Here is a 10,166-nt window from a genome sequence, read left to right on the forward strand (position 1 = left end):
GGTCACCACCGAGAGGGGACGACAGGACTCATGTATGTAAGTTTTTGCGTGCCATTCAGATTACTTCGCGCTTGAGAGGCCGGTGTCTCAGGCGTAAGATGAGAACTCCGATCCGCGAACCGATTTGGTTGCGGCAACTGGAGAACTGAACATCCTACCAAGGATCACGATCACACCAGTCTTGCCCACCGCATAACCCCACATAAGTTCGAGGCAATCTGGACTACTAGTATATGTACTCAGCGGGTACTTCGAATTTGGATACCGTAAAGAAGAAAACCCATCTTGGCCAGCGTTTTGAATTTCTCGGACCTTGCCATCAGAGAACAGCGATAAGATCCCTCCGGGGCCAGAGCCAGGACAGGACAAGGGCGTTCATAGCGATAGGTCTTCTACTGGGCGAGATGCTACCTTTATGCATGACTCTCGTTCAATTTCTGAGGTACAGTGATTTCCATGTCTGCTTTCTGGTATCAATCATTAGTAAAGGGATGGAGGCTCTCATCTTGCGGAAATGCCAGCCATGAATCAAGCAAGAAAGAAGCCAAAGTGACCACATATTTTCGCAGTCCAGCTTGATTATATGATATTACAAAGTAAATAGCCTTTTTGAAGCCATCCAGCTTGCTGACATATGTAGACTAATATTGCATGAAACAGATGGGCTTCGTAACTGAGTTTTTCCAGAGTTCTCAAAAAGATAGTTTTATTTAGGAGCACAGTCTCGCGCGAATATATTTCCCCACCACGGCCCAATGTTGGGCGAGTCCGTTTCGATGACACGTGACTGCCCCTCATCTGCTAGATTTCACATCGGCCTCACTTCTGCCATCCCTCCTTGTATTGATAACTCTGACTGACAGGCTAACCTGCGCAACAAACATAAATATGGCGAGAGACCCATTTTGGCAAGGATGGTGATTACACTTCATGCTATTCTTTCTCTACTAGGTCTGCAACTTACATACAACTGAACATTCTGCCCCTCTGCGTTATTTTGCATCAAAGCTACCCTACAAAAGAGCTTTTGATCGTCCATTCTTGTAAAAATCTAGTCATCACCAAGCTCAAATGGTCAGTCGGACGTCGTTTCTTATTTCCCTATCTAATGTCATCAGGCTTTCAAAGCAGAAGAGCTCGATTCCTCCATTGATTTCAGTGACGTGCCCGAGAACCGGGTTATAATGATTATTGGGAAAGGTCAAACAGTATACTGGCAAGGAAGCAATGTCACTGTTTATGAGATTGATGAAAAAGGAATGGAGAAAACGAGGGAACTTCGTGAGATGCGGAATGGACAAGGGGTCGCTCAAGACGGTGTTAAGCTTTATGTTACAAAGGGGAAGGTGACAGAGCGAGATATTTAAAGCGTCTCATTGCTTGTGACTTGTATTCTAGGTATATAGCTTTTTTTTTATTTCTAAGCCTCGAACCAGACCAAGCGATAGGCTAACAATGGCGTCTTTCTCTGTGACTATCATTGACACGCATTCTGTCATCAGTTTACCTCCTTCCAACTCCTTGAGGCGAATGCGACTCTCCTGTATCGCCTGCTGTATTTCCGAACCGAATACTTCGGCGATAGCCGCATCACCAACACCCTTGAGGGTGACCTCTGAGCTGGGAACAGTCAGAGTTGTTCCTTGTTCAAAGCTGATATGGAATGAATTTCCCATCCATTTCACTGTGGCATTGAATAAAGCCATTGCAAGTTGCGGTACACTTGATATGCAAATATCAAGGCTGAGTAGACAGTCCACTGGTCCACCCCAAGGAGGGAATACGGTTGTCACTGACGCCCTTGTGAATCTCTTTCCGTTGGCTAAAAAAGAAGTTGTTCTGATAGCACCACAGATGAGTCCGTCAAAAACAGTAGCGACGCCGTCAAGGGAAGCATGCTCAAAAATCTCCTGGGTGTTCGTAATATCTAAATCGTCTTGGCGGTCATCTTGCGTAAAACGAGAGTGATTTTCTGCGAAGTATTGGTTTGCCTGGCAGTTGTGGTCAGATGCTCCTGTGTGCTTTTGGGCTTCTGGACTTCCCTGGAGAGCTATTAATTCTCAGTTAGAATATATAAATGCAGTTAAGGTGCGAAACTAACAGTAATCTTCGGTAGTATCCCTATCACTCTGACCGCGATTGTCATGGCTGAATACTGGACCTGAGTTCAATAGATGCTTGATGGAAGATATTGATCGATCCTCGTTGCCATTATTGGCAGAGAAGTTGGATGGAGAGGCAGTTTCCTTGGTTTCAGTTAAGTATAATAAAGACCTATGGCCTTCACTTTGAGAGGTTGGTATTTGATGAGGTTGTTGCTCTAGGTTTAGTAAGTAATTATAACTCTTGCACAGCAAGAAGAGCATAAGAAAACCAATTACTTACCCTTCAACATTTCTGCTACTGGTGTATCATTCGCAAAACTGGGGAATGATGGATTATCAAACAGGTCTTTGTGTTCACCCAGTTTTTGAAGGAGCGCCATGCGGTGGTCAGAGTTCATATCTCTAACATTGTCATTTCCGAGGGCAATGGCACACAACCGTACGCCTTGTAAGCCACATTTCAAACGCACGTCGAAAAGAAAAAGTTGATACTTCTGACGAGATTCTGGTCGTCGCTGTAGTAACGAAAATGCCTTAGAAACTCGTTTGTCTTCATTATCGGTTAGATGCCAGGAAACACTGAGTCTGTGGGCGGTCTTTTCAACTTTCTTCCAAGCCTCTGCACAGGTAAGAGACTTGCGCTTACGTCGTTTTGCAACATAACGTTGTTTTCCTTTAGATCGACCCATAATGTGGAGCTGAATATGGATAGAGGAAGTGACGGAGGGAATGTTAGAAGTGTTTTAAAAGGCACACAATACCCTTTGGTTGAGGGACTGTCCTGGTTTCTGATTTGTTGACACTGCGGGGTAGATGGGCTCGGAAGGGCTGGTGCACTCCAGCTTCAGACAAAGGGTTAGCAGCTATGCAAAGTGCCCGAGTTCATTGAGATGACCATAAAACCCCTTTGCACGATCGAATCGGGCGTCCGAAGCGAAGGCGGAAAGAAAAATCAAGGCGTGGAGCTAGTGACAGATTAGACTTGCTTTACCATCATTCATACCTCTTCGGTGCGGTCTTGCAGAGTAATTATCGCATACGGGCTGATCGACTTACCCGTGATGGTCGACTGACGTGGTTACAGGTCAGCCGGGGTGCTCTAAGCAAGCTTGACCCCGAGTGGTAGGAGGCACTAGACGGCAGTATGCTCAGACACACTCATTGAAGCACGTGCCAGGATGGGTAAAGCTGGTAACCGCGCACTATAAGTGTCCAAATCAGGTCGCTGTGCTGGCTATCAGCAGTCGGTGCACTCTTTTTCTTTTCCAAGGTTGGTCAGTAGATTCTTTTCAACGGATTTCATGAATGCCTTTGCTGTCATACACCTCAAAAGGGAGCACCTATAGTATTGCTTGTGACCTGGGCCATTTGTGGAAGCGTGAAGGAGCCATAGTACTCAGGGGTGCGGATGCACAAGGGAAGCTAGGCTAACAAATACGTTACTAATGACATGCTGACTAAGACAATGCAGACCGGCAGGGGAAGAACCCATGGTCCGACAACCATTTGGATGCCCATATCACGTGATAGTGCCCAAACCCAGTGATCGCGAATCTCTAAAGTTGAGGGCCCCCTCCAAGGCCCCTCTATAAGTCCTAAGGATGACTTGCTTCAGTCACAGCCGTTCAGTTCCGGAACCAGGTATTTCTACTTTGTTATTCTGTGATCATAAACTAACTCTCTTTCTCCCCTTGGTTTAGATTTGTGGCCACCGCTGCACGGAGACCGATTACCTTGACTGCACTTACCGAAACAAAAAATGAATGAAATCAAAAAACTCCCTGAAGCCGCCGAATTCCTTCGCAAGCAAGCAAGAACAAGGATTATGGAGATGTTCCAAGGAGATGTAGATTCTGAGGATGACAACGCTCTTGGGAAAATTGTCTCTGAGAATAAGAAAGTGAAGGATGACGAGTTGCTCTCAAAATTGGTATCAGATCTAAAGAAAGAATTGGAACCCGGAAAAGTATGGCTGTCTCTATGCTTCCAAACATCATGACTCACCATATTACAGGGCTGGGGTTGGAACCTCAATCATTTCTCCGAATCTATACCCTTGATTAATAACGAAAAGCGGACGTATATTGTACCCTTGTCCAAGGGAATGGTATTGACACCTGATGGACCTGTAATTGAAGGTCACTACGCCTATATCACAGACTCGCCTACTATCAGCTCTAACTCAACTGCTATCTTCATCACACCATTCCCTAAGCCCGGGTGACAATTTATTACCGAGGATCAGCTTTTCAATCAAGACAGCTGTATGTAGATAGAATTGAAGCCCGAAATGTTCACCTATTTGAGATCGTCATTATAGGTAAAGACTGAATTTCTGCTTGGCCATATCCGTATGTGTTACTGCGACAATGGTACCCACCAAAAAAGCCCACAACTCGTGCTTGGTCACCAGCTTGCAGATGGCTCTGTGGTCGCGACGTAGTTTGGGTTGAGCCTTTTTGTTTCGAAGCAAGGGCTGGCATATTGGTTTCTATGGTCGACGTATGTAGCATTGAGCTATAATCATCCGGTAATACTTGACGGAGACGATGTTGAGGATCATAGCCATTGGGACGCATGTATTGAGTGCCATGTACTGTCTCGCGGCTTTGCTCCGAGTTGTAGCCATCAACGGAAATCTCTGCGGACCCATCATATAGGGGATAAAGACCTTGTTGCGGATCATAACCATTAGGAAGAGTGCCAGCAGATGTCCCGTCATATATTGGACGGAGATCATTCTGTGGATCATACCCTCTAAAGAGTAGGTTTGTGATGTCTGTTTGAAGTTGGGAGTTATAGCCATCAACGGAAATGTCTGCGACACCATCATATAGAGGATAAAGACCTTGTTGCGGGTCATATCCATTAGGAAGAATGCCAGCAGAGGTACCGTCATATACTGAATTGTCATGCAGCAGTTGGATGCTACGCTCTGCATCATAGCCGGACATGCCCGGTGAGATACCGTTACCCGAGGGAAGAGATGCCTGCGAAGAGTCTAATGAAAATAGTTGATTGGTTTGGATATTCTGAAGCGAAGAAGAATTATCACCCGTCCCTGTGCCTTGAACAAGCGGTGCTAAGTGCGTATCATGCATTGGTCCACTGGCAGAGGATAATACGTGAGTTGCATCTGTGCGCTCGCGGTTGCCGCGGGAGGGACTGGGTGCTAGGGGCAGATCGCTAATTGGCGTGGCTGAAAACCGAGTGCTTGAGTCCTGCTGAGAAAGATCTAGCATTGCAGGACTTGATGGTATTTGTACTTCGTCTTGCATTGAGGCTTCGGCAATGGACCTAGAAGTCGGAAAAATAGGCCTGTGCGTCTTGTGAGTTATACCCTCCATCTGGAGCTCCTTTTGATGTCCGCCAAATGTAGTGCTAGTCTCTCGCGCTGAAGACGCCGGGTCCTGGACAGGCTTCGGGGTGGGCTCAGTTGAGTGTGAGTCATGGGCTTGATCTGTGCTGCGCTGATTTCTATTCTCTTCTGTGTGTAAAATAGGTCGAGGTCCTTGGGGGACATTTCCCAGCGCAGAAGGTGCAATAGTTTGATGTGCGGAAAGAGAAAATGAGCCTTTTTCTAGTTGTTGTTTCGGGACTGCTTGCTCCAGTGTAGGCTCTATGGAATGCGAGCCTTGGTTTTGATGTGTGCTGCGCTGTTGTCGGTTGATTTGCCCTGCTGCCTGCCTTCCTGGTTGCTGTTCAGGGAGTTTCTGGGTGGTACTCGGTCGATAATTCATAGAATTTTGAGTCTCTGTTGGTGCTTTTTGATAGCCGCCTATTTGACCTGGCACGTTTGATGTAAGTCCATGCGATAGCATGGAATCACGAGGCGAGGCGGCCAACGAAGATTGTCTGGGTGCCTCAACAACCCACTGACACTCATCGTCCCTCCCTTCAAATGTTGCAGTCTGGTTGTACCGTGCGCGTTTGGGAGAGGGTCGGTCGGTTCCATGCTGCGTGGACGAGCCCTGCATAGGTAATGCCGAGCTTCGATTCGATTGCACGCATCCGGAAGACGTCATGGATGATGGGGCATCTCCAGTCTGAGGCGGCGCGCTACCACTGTCTGTGAAATTATTCTTTGAAAACTTTCGTTTCTGTGTTTGTTCTGGCAACACAGGGTTTTCAGCCCTTTCCAAAGCAGGATGCTCAGCCCCTGGCAGAATAGAATTAAGCATTCGAAGGCCAAGATGATGTAATCCGAGCTGGCTTGCCAATTCAGGGATCTTTATGGTCTTGAAATGAGATGCAATAAAATCCACATCATCCTGGGCCTTCATAAGATCCTCATACCTGTCACGGTTAGTTTGTAGCTAGAATAGGTAAATAGAGTTCCTACCAGGATGTTGTGGCAACTCCCATCAGAAAGAAAGCACCATATCCGCCTAGATGTGCTGCATATCTATGCCAAAGTTTCCCGACTCTAAAGTCATCTTTGAGATTCTGCTCCACCTGTCTTCTTGCCACAACATCGGTTGTATCGTTCATGATCAATGTGCAGCAGTGACATTCGACGCGGGGAGTAAAGTTTGTCACTTCAAATTCCCTCATGGTTCTTTTAACCAGTAAGAAAGTCGCAGTTGTAGTAAAAGCTCGGTAAATCACGCTCATCGTATTACTCTGCCTGTTTCGCTGATACAGATGTCGCATGAGATTACCATCCCAACTTGAGCCCATCTGTATAACATTCCAGAATTTGAGTGGGAACGCATCAAGGTCCTTAATAAGCGCGACTAGATCAGGTGAAGGTATAACATCAATTTGTCTTTTCTGTGATATGAATTCTCGGGCGCGGTTAATGCGTTCTTGAAATTCTTGGGACTTAGGTTTCGTGGACTGCTTGGGGTTTTTTGGTTTTTGTGTTTTCTTCGGCGTTTTCAGGGCTTTCGGGTTTCGTATATTGCGGGGGGACAAGCGTGCTTGACTAAATGTCCGTAATAGTTGATCATGAGCACCGTCAGGGAGATGGTCCTTGTGAAGGATAATGAAGTCAGTGGCCTGCTTTGTTAGCCATCATCCAGTCAGGGCAACGATCCAGGCTTACATTTTGAAGTAGATCAGGTAGACTCATTGTAGAACTCTGTATAAGCCCGTGCATTGTTGCTGAAGAGCCGCAATGAGGGTCAGTCGTAAGATTGTGATGGGTAAGTGATGGTGGACAGGGAGGGTACTGCTGCCAATTCAAAGGGTTCACAGCTCCCTGAACCACGCCGAGCCTAGCCCCCCTTGTCGGACTTCCCACTCGGCCAAGAAGGGCTACCCCTCCCTAGAGAGCTAAGTTCCGACTAATATACTGGTTGTCCCCTCTTCCTCCCAAAGCTTCCCCAAAGCAGCATAGTGCGGGCGTTATTGTTTTTCCCCCGACATCACCCACCCGGCACCTCCCCGATTTCGACGCCTACAATCGTTCCGTGCCTACCTTTTGACAATCCCCACACACCCTCTCGGACTACGTAGGAAACCACGGAGCACGCGCTATCACGACCATGACTGATGATTAAGAGATCCCGAGAAAAGCGCCTTGGAAGATGACCGCCCCGAATGGATACTAGCAAAGGGATAGGGACGTGCCGGTAAACAAAAAAAAAATTCGAGACCGCGAAGAGTCTATACTAAGATTAAAGAAGAAAGGCACAGATCATTGCTTGGGAAGCCGTTAATAGGCATGTACTAGCATATCAGTAAATAAATACCAATACAGCAGTATTCCTCCATTTCGTAATGCGCTCTAGTTACTTTTCGTTGACCCAGCTAACTGGATGACCCCGAGTCCGGTTTCTGTGCGTAGATGATGTGTAGGACATTGAAGGCATGGATATCTTTGTTGGATGCCTCGTTTTTGGCTCTCTTAGCAAACCGCGAGATATCTTCGCGCTTCCAGCCCAAGACGCGGCTAAAGGGTGCCAGACTCATGATATCAATACTTTCTAAGAAAGCCAGGTTATACCATTGCGCCACATTATTCTCATGTTCGTCGTCGAGCCATGTGTTAAGTGGGAGTCCCACCCATTGATGGTTAACATTTATAAAACCAGCCTTCTTTAGCTCCTCCTTCGTAACGCGAGGGTCATAAGCGATTGGTCGCATGGTTTGCGCTGTTGCATCCTTTAAACGTTGGTACCACTCTCGCAGACGGGTTCCATCCAGTGACTGATTCTCACAGCGAGGTTCAAAATCAATTTCAATCTGTTCGAACCAGCCGCCCGGGCGAAGATGGTTGAAGACCCTCCCATATAGGTTCGGCCAGTGTAGAACGCTACCGGCGCCCATTTGGAGGTGAATAAAATCCCAGTAATCCTCATCCATCTCCCATGGCGCCTCGAAATCGAAGGGAGCGTAGAATTTACAGTTCTTTGGATGGTTTGGGGGTTGAATAGGAGACAGATCGACGCCAGCGACAAGAATCTCGGGGTGTTTCTCCGCAAGTTCGATCGCCCAGATGCCAGTCCCGCAGCCTAGGTCGAGGAATCGTTCCCTCTTCGTGCCTGGTTCAAACATCGGTGCGTAGAGTAAGTGATTGTTCCGAGCTACCAGGAAAAGTTTGTGGAAGAAGTCAAGACGGTCTTGTTCTCGTTCGTCGCATGGAAGGAAATACATCCCATTGCAAGAGCCATGGTAGTGGCGTCCGTTCTCTTCATGAGGAGGTAGGCCTTGCGCAGGGAAGCTACTCCACGTGCCATCAACTGCCGACTTTCTCGCCACTAGTTCTCTCTCGGGGTCATGCTGAGAGTCCATGGAATCTGAACCTTGCCTTGACCGACTTATCTCACTGGACGTTGGAGAGTGGTAACTGCTATGATCATGGGGTGCACTCTGCGGGCAGTTCAGCAGCAGAGAGCAAGATGAAGGAAGGCACGTTTTAATTATAGATTAGTCAGGAAGCCAGAGACCAGCAGTTCGCGAAAGAATTCAATAAATGACTGGTGAGAAAGTAGAGGAGTGGCAGAGTCGAGTTCTCGAAGAAATAATGGCCGTGGAATTCAAGCCAGAAATGGATAAGCAAACACCGGGGGTGTCGATTATAGATCGCCGACTGAGTCGATCCAAGAGCCTCGTCGCGAGAATGGAGTGATGAGGTATCATCAACAGTCGTCAGCAGCAAGACCTGAAAATAGCGGTCGTCGTGGTGGATAATGGCCGTGAGGAGAAGGAGAAACAGAGAATGACAGAATGCCAGAGAGCGCGCAGCCAAAGAAATCGAGATGACGAGCAGCCACAATTGGCCACAGCACAGACTCGGCAGGCGGGTAGAAAGCTGGATGAAGGGGCCAAGAGTGACTGTAGCTGGACCATCCAGCTTTCGTTCTTATGGACACTGAGCTTGTAGCTGTCTGTTGGTTTGATAGGAACAAAACAGTCAACTTTGAGCATCCAATAGACCACAAGTGAGGCTGCATTAATGTAAGCTAACCGTTATAGGAGCTCCGAGAAGAGCCCGGGCTTGCTGCTATCTTTGTTTCATATGAGGATGACAATGGTGGCTTGGCGGCTATAACTTCTTTGGTTCAATTCTTGCGCTAATGCATACTCTTAGCACTTGTGCTAAGAGTATGCATTAGTGAAGGAACTGAGAATAAGCGAATAAAAAGCATAACCTATGTCTAGTTCCAATTAACAGACCTCACCGTGCATACCCAGCCATTAATGGCTGACCTACGAGAGCTACGTTACATGTCCCGCTATGAATGCAGAAATGTTTCACACCTCTTGATTCTGTTCATAACGTGACGTGGGCCAGTGTGGGGTTGGATGGACCAAACTCGATAATGCTGCCCTTTTTCGATTAGGGTCAGATTCACATTGTTATTCGTGACTGGTGAGATGTGATATTACCTACGCAGCGAAAGGGGCTTCAATGGTGCTGGACCTCTGGAAGCGCTAGATCGCCCAGGCTAGATCATTCTGGTTGTAGAACAGCTAATACGAAGCCAAAAGTATAGAATAAGACACTCAGCCTTGCCATAAGTTTCTGGTGCACAGGTACATTCAGCCGTTCACGCTCAGTTGAAAATTATGCATTTGCCTAACCCCCCCCCCCCCCCCCCCCCCCCCCCCCCC

The 10,166-nt window shown here is 47.4% G+C and overlaps 5 protein-coding genes across 5 annotated transcripts; 2 read left to right on the plus strand and 3 right to left on the minus strand.

Moving 5' to 3' along the window:
- The first annotated feature begins 68 nt into the window (after positions 1-68).
- On the plus strand, positions 69-662 carry BDW70DRAFT_145996 (uncharacterized protein). Its single transcript, XM_073738522.1, has one exon. The coding sequence runs from the start codon at positions 234-236 to the stop codon at positions 525-527; it is 294 nt and encodes a 97-aa protein (XP_073590547.1). The 5' UTR covers positions 69-233; the 3' UTR covers positions 528-662.
- A 133-nt stretch (positions 663-795) lies between these two features.
- BDW70DRAFT_145998 (uncharacterized protein) lies at positions 796-3,471 on the minus strand. The gene is made up of 5 exons (XM_073738523.1): positions 3,162-3,471; positions 2,386-3,070; positions 2,102-2,320; positions 1,120-2,050; positions 796-1,075 (listed from the first exon to the last, which is right to left on the minus strand). The coding sequence occupies exons 2-4, from the start codon at positions 2,792-2,794 to the stop codon at positions 1,395-1,397; spliced, it is 1,284 nt and encodes a 427-aa protein (XP_073590548.1). The 5' UTR covers positions 2,795-3,070; positions 3,162-3,471; the 3' UTR covers positions 796-1,075; positions 1,120-1,394.
- Positions 3,472-3,574: 103 nt separating this feature from the next.
- Positions 3,575-4,364, plus strand: BDW70DRAFT_46624 (uncharacterized protein). The gene is made up of 3 exons (XM_073744069.1): positions 3,575-3,746; positions 3,806-4,071; positions 4,120-4,364. The coding sequence occupies exons 2-3, from the start codon at positions 3,865-3,867 to the stop codon at positions 4,327-4,329; spliced, it is 417 nt and encodes a 138-aa protein (XP_073590549.1). The 5' UTR covers positions 3,575-3,746; positions 3,806-3,864; the 3' UTR covers positions 4,330-4,364.
- On the minus strand, positions 4,256-7,330 carry BDW70DRAFT_46677 (uncharacterized protein). The gene is made up of 3 exons (XM_073744070.1): positions 7,153-7,330; positions 6,448-7,106; positions 4,256-6,401 (listed from the first exon to the last, which is right to left on the minus strand). The coding sequence occupies exons 1-3, from the start codon at positions 7,204-7,206 to the stop codon at positions 4,400-4,402; spliced, it is 2,715 nt and encodes a 904-aa protein (XP_073590550.1). The 5' UTR covers positions 7,207-7,330; the 3' UTR covers positions 4,256-4,399.
- Positions 7,331-7,773: 443 nt separating this feature from the next.
- Positions 7,774-9,234, minus strand: BDW70DRAFT_46681 (class I SAM-dependent methyltransferase). The gene has a single exon (XM_073744071.1). It carries the CDS (start codon positions 8,841-8,843, stop codon positions 7,860-7,862), a length of 984 nt encoding a protein of 327 aa, XP_073590551.1. The 5' UTR covers positions 8,844-9,234; the 3' UTR covers positions 7,774-7,859.
- Between the last annotated feature and the right edge of the window lie 932 nt (positions 9,235-10,166).

Source organism: Aspergillus foveolatus, assembly GCF_047715535.1.
Source record: "Aspergillus foveolatus strain CBS 279.81 unplaced genomic scaffold BDW70scaffold_219, whole genome shotgun sequence".
Taxonomy (NCBI): domain Eukaryota; kingdom Fungi; phylum Ascomycota; class Eurotiomycetes; order Eurotiales; family Aspergillaceae; genus Aspergillus; species Aspergillus foveolatus.

Excerpts from the sequence above, each read along its gene's own strand:
- BDW70DRAFT_145996 (XM_073738522.1), top strand. The coding sequence starts at position 234 with ATGTACTCAGCGGGTACTTCGAATTTGGATACCGTAAAGAAGAAAACC.
- BDW70DRAFT_145998 (XM_073738523.1), bottom strand. The coding sequence starts at position 2,794 with ATGGGTCGATCTAAAGGAAAACAACGTTATGTTGCAAAACGACGTAAG. Across the intron at positions 2,321-2,385 it reads AGTAGCAGAAATGTTGAAGG|AGCAACAACCTCATCAAATA; the intron begins GTAAGTAATTGG and ends TACTAAACCTAG. Across the intron at positions 2,051-2,101 it reads GGATACTACCGAAGATTACT|CTCTCCAGGGAAGTCCAGAA; the intron begins GTTAGTTTCGCA and ends GAGAATTAATAG.
- BDW70DRAFT_46624 (XM_073744069.1), top strand. The coding sequence starts at position 3,865 with ATGAATGAAATCAAAAAACTCCCTGAAGCCGCCGAATTCCTTCGCAAG. Across the intron at positions 4,072-4,119 it reads AAGAATTGGAACCCGGAAAA|GGCTGGGGTTGGAACCTCAA; the intron begins GTATGGCTGTCT and ends ACCATATTACAG.
- BDW70DRAFT_46677 (XM_073744070.1), bottom strand. The coding sequence starts at position 7,206 with ATGCACGGGCTTATACAGAGTTCTACAATGAGTCTACCTGATCTACTT. Across the intron at positions 7,107-7,152 it reads TACCTGATCTACTTCAAAAT|GCCACTGACTTCATTATCCT; the intron begins GTAAGCCTGGAT and ends CTAACAAAGCAG. Across the intron at positions 6,402-6,447 it reads GGAGTTGCCACAACATCCTG|GTATGAGGATCTTATGAAGG; the intron begins GTAGGAACTCTA and ends TAACCGTGACAG.
- BDW70DRAFT_46681 (XM_073744071.1), bottom strand. The coding sequence starts at position 8,843 with ATGGACTCTCAGCATGACCCCGAGAGAGAACTAGTGGCGAGAAAGTCG.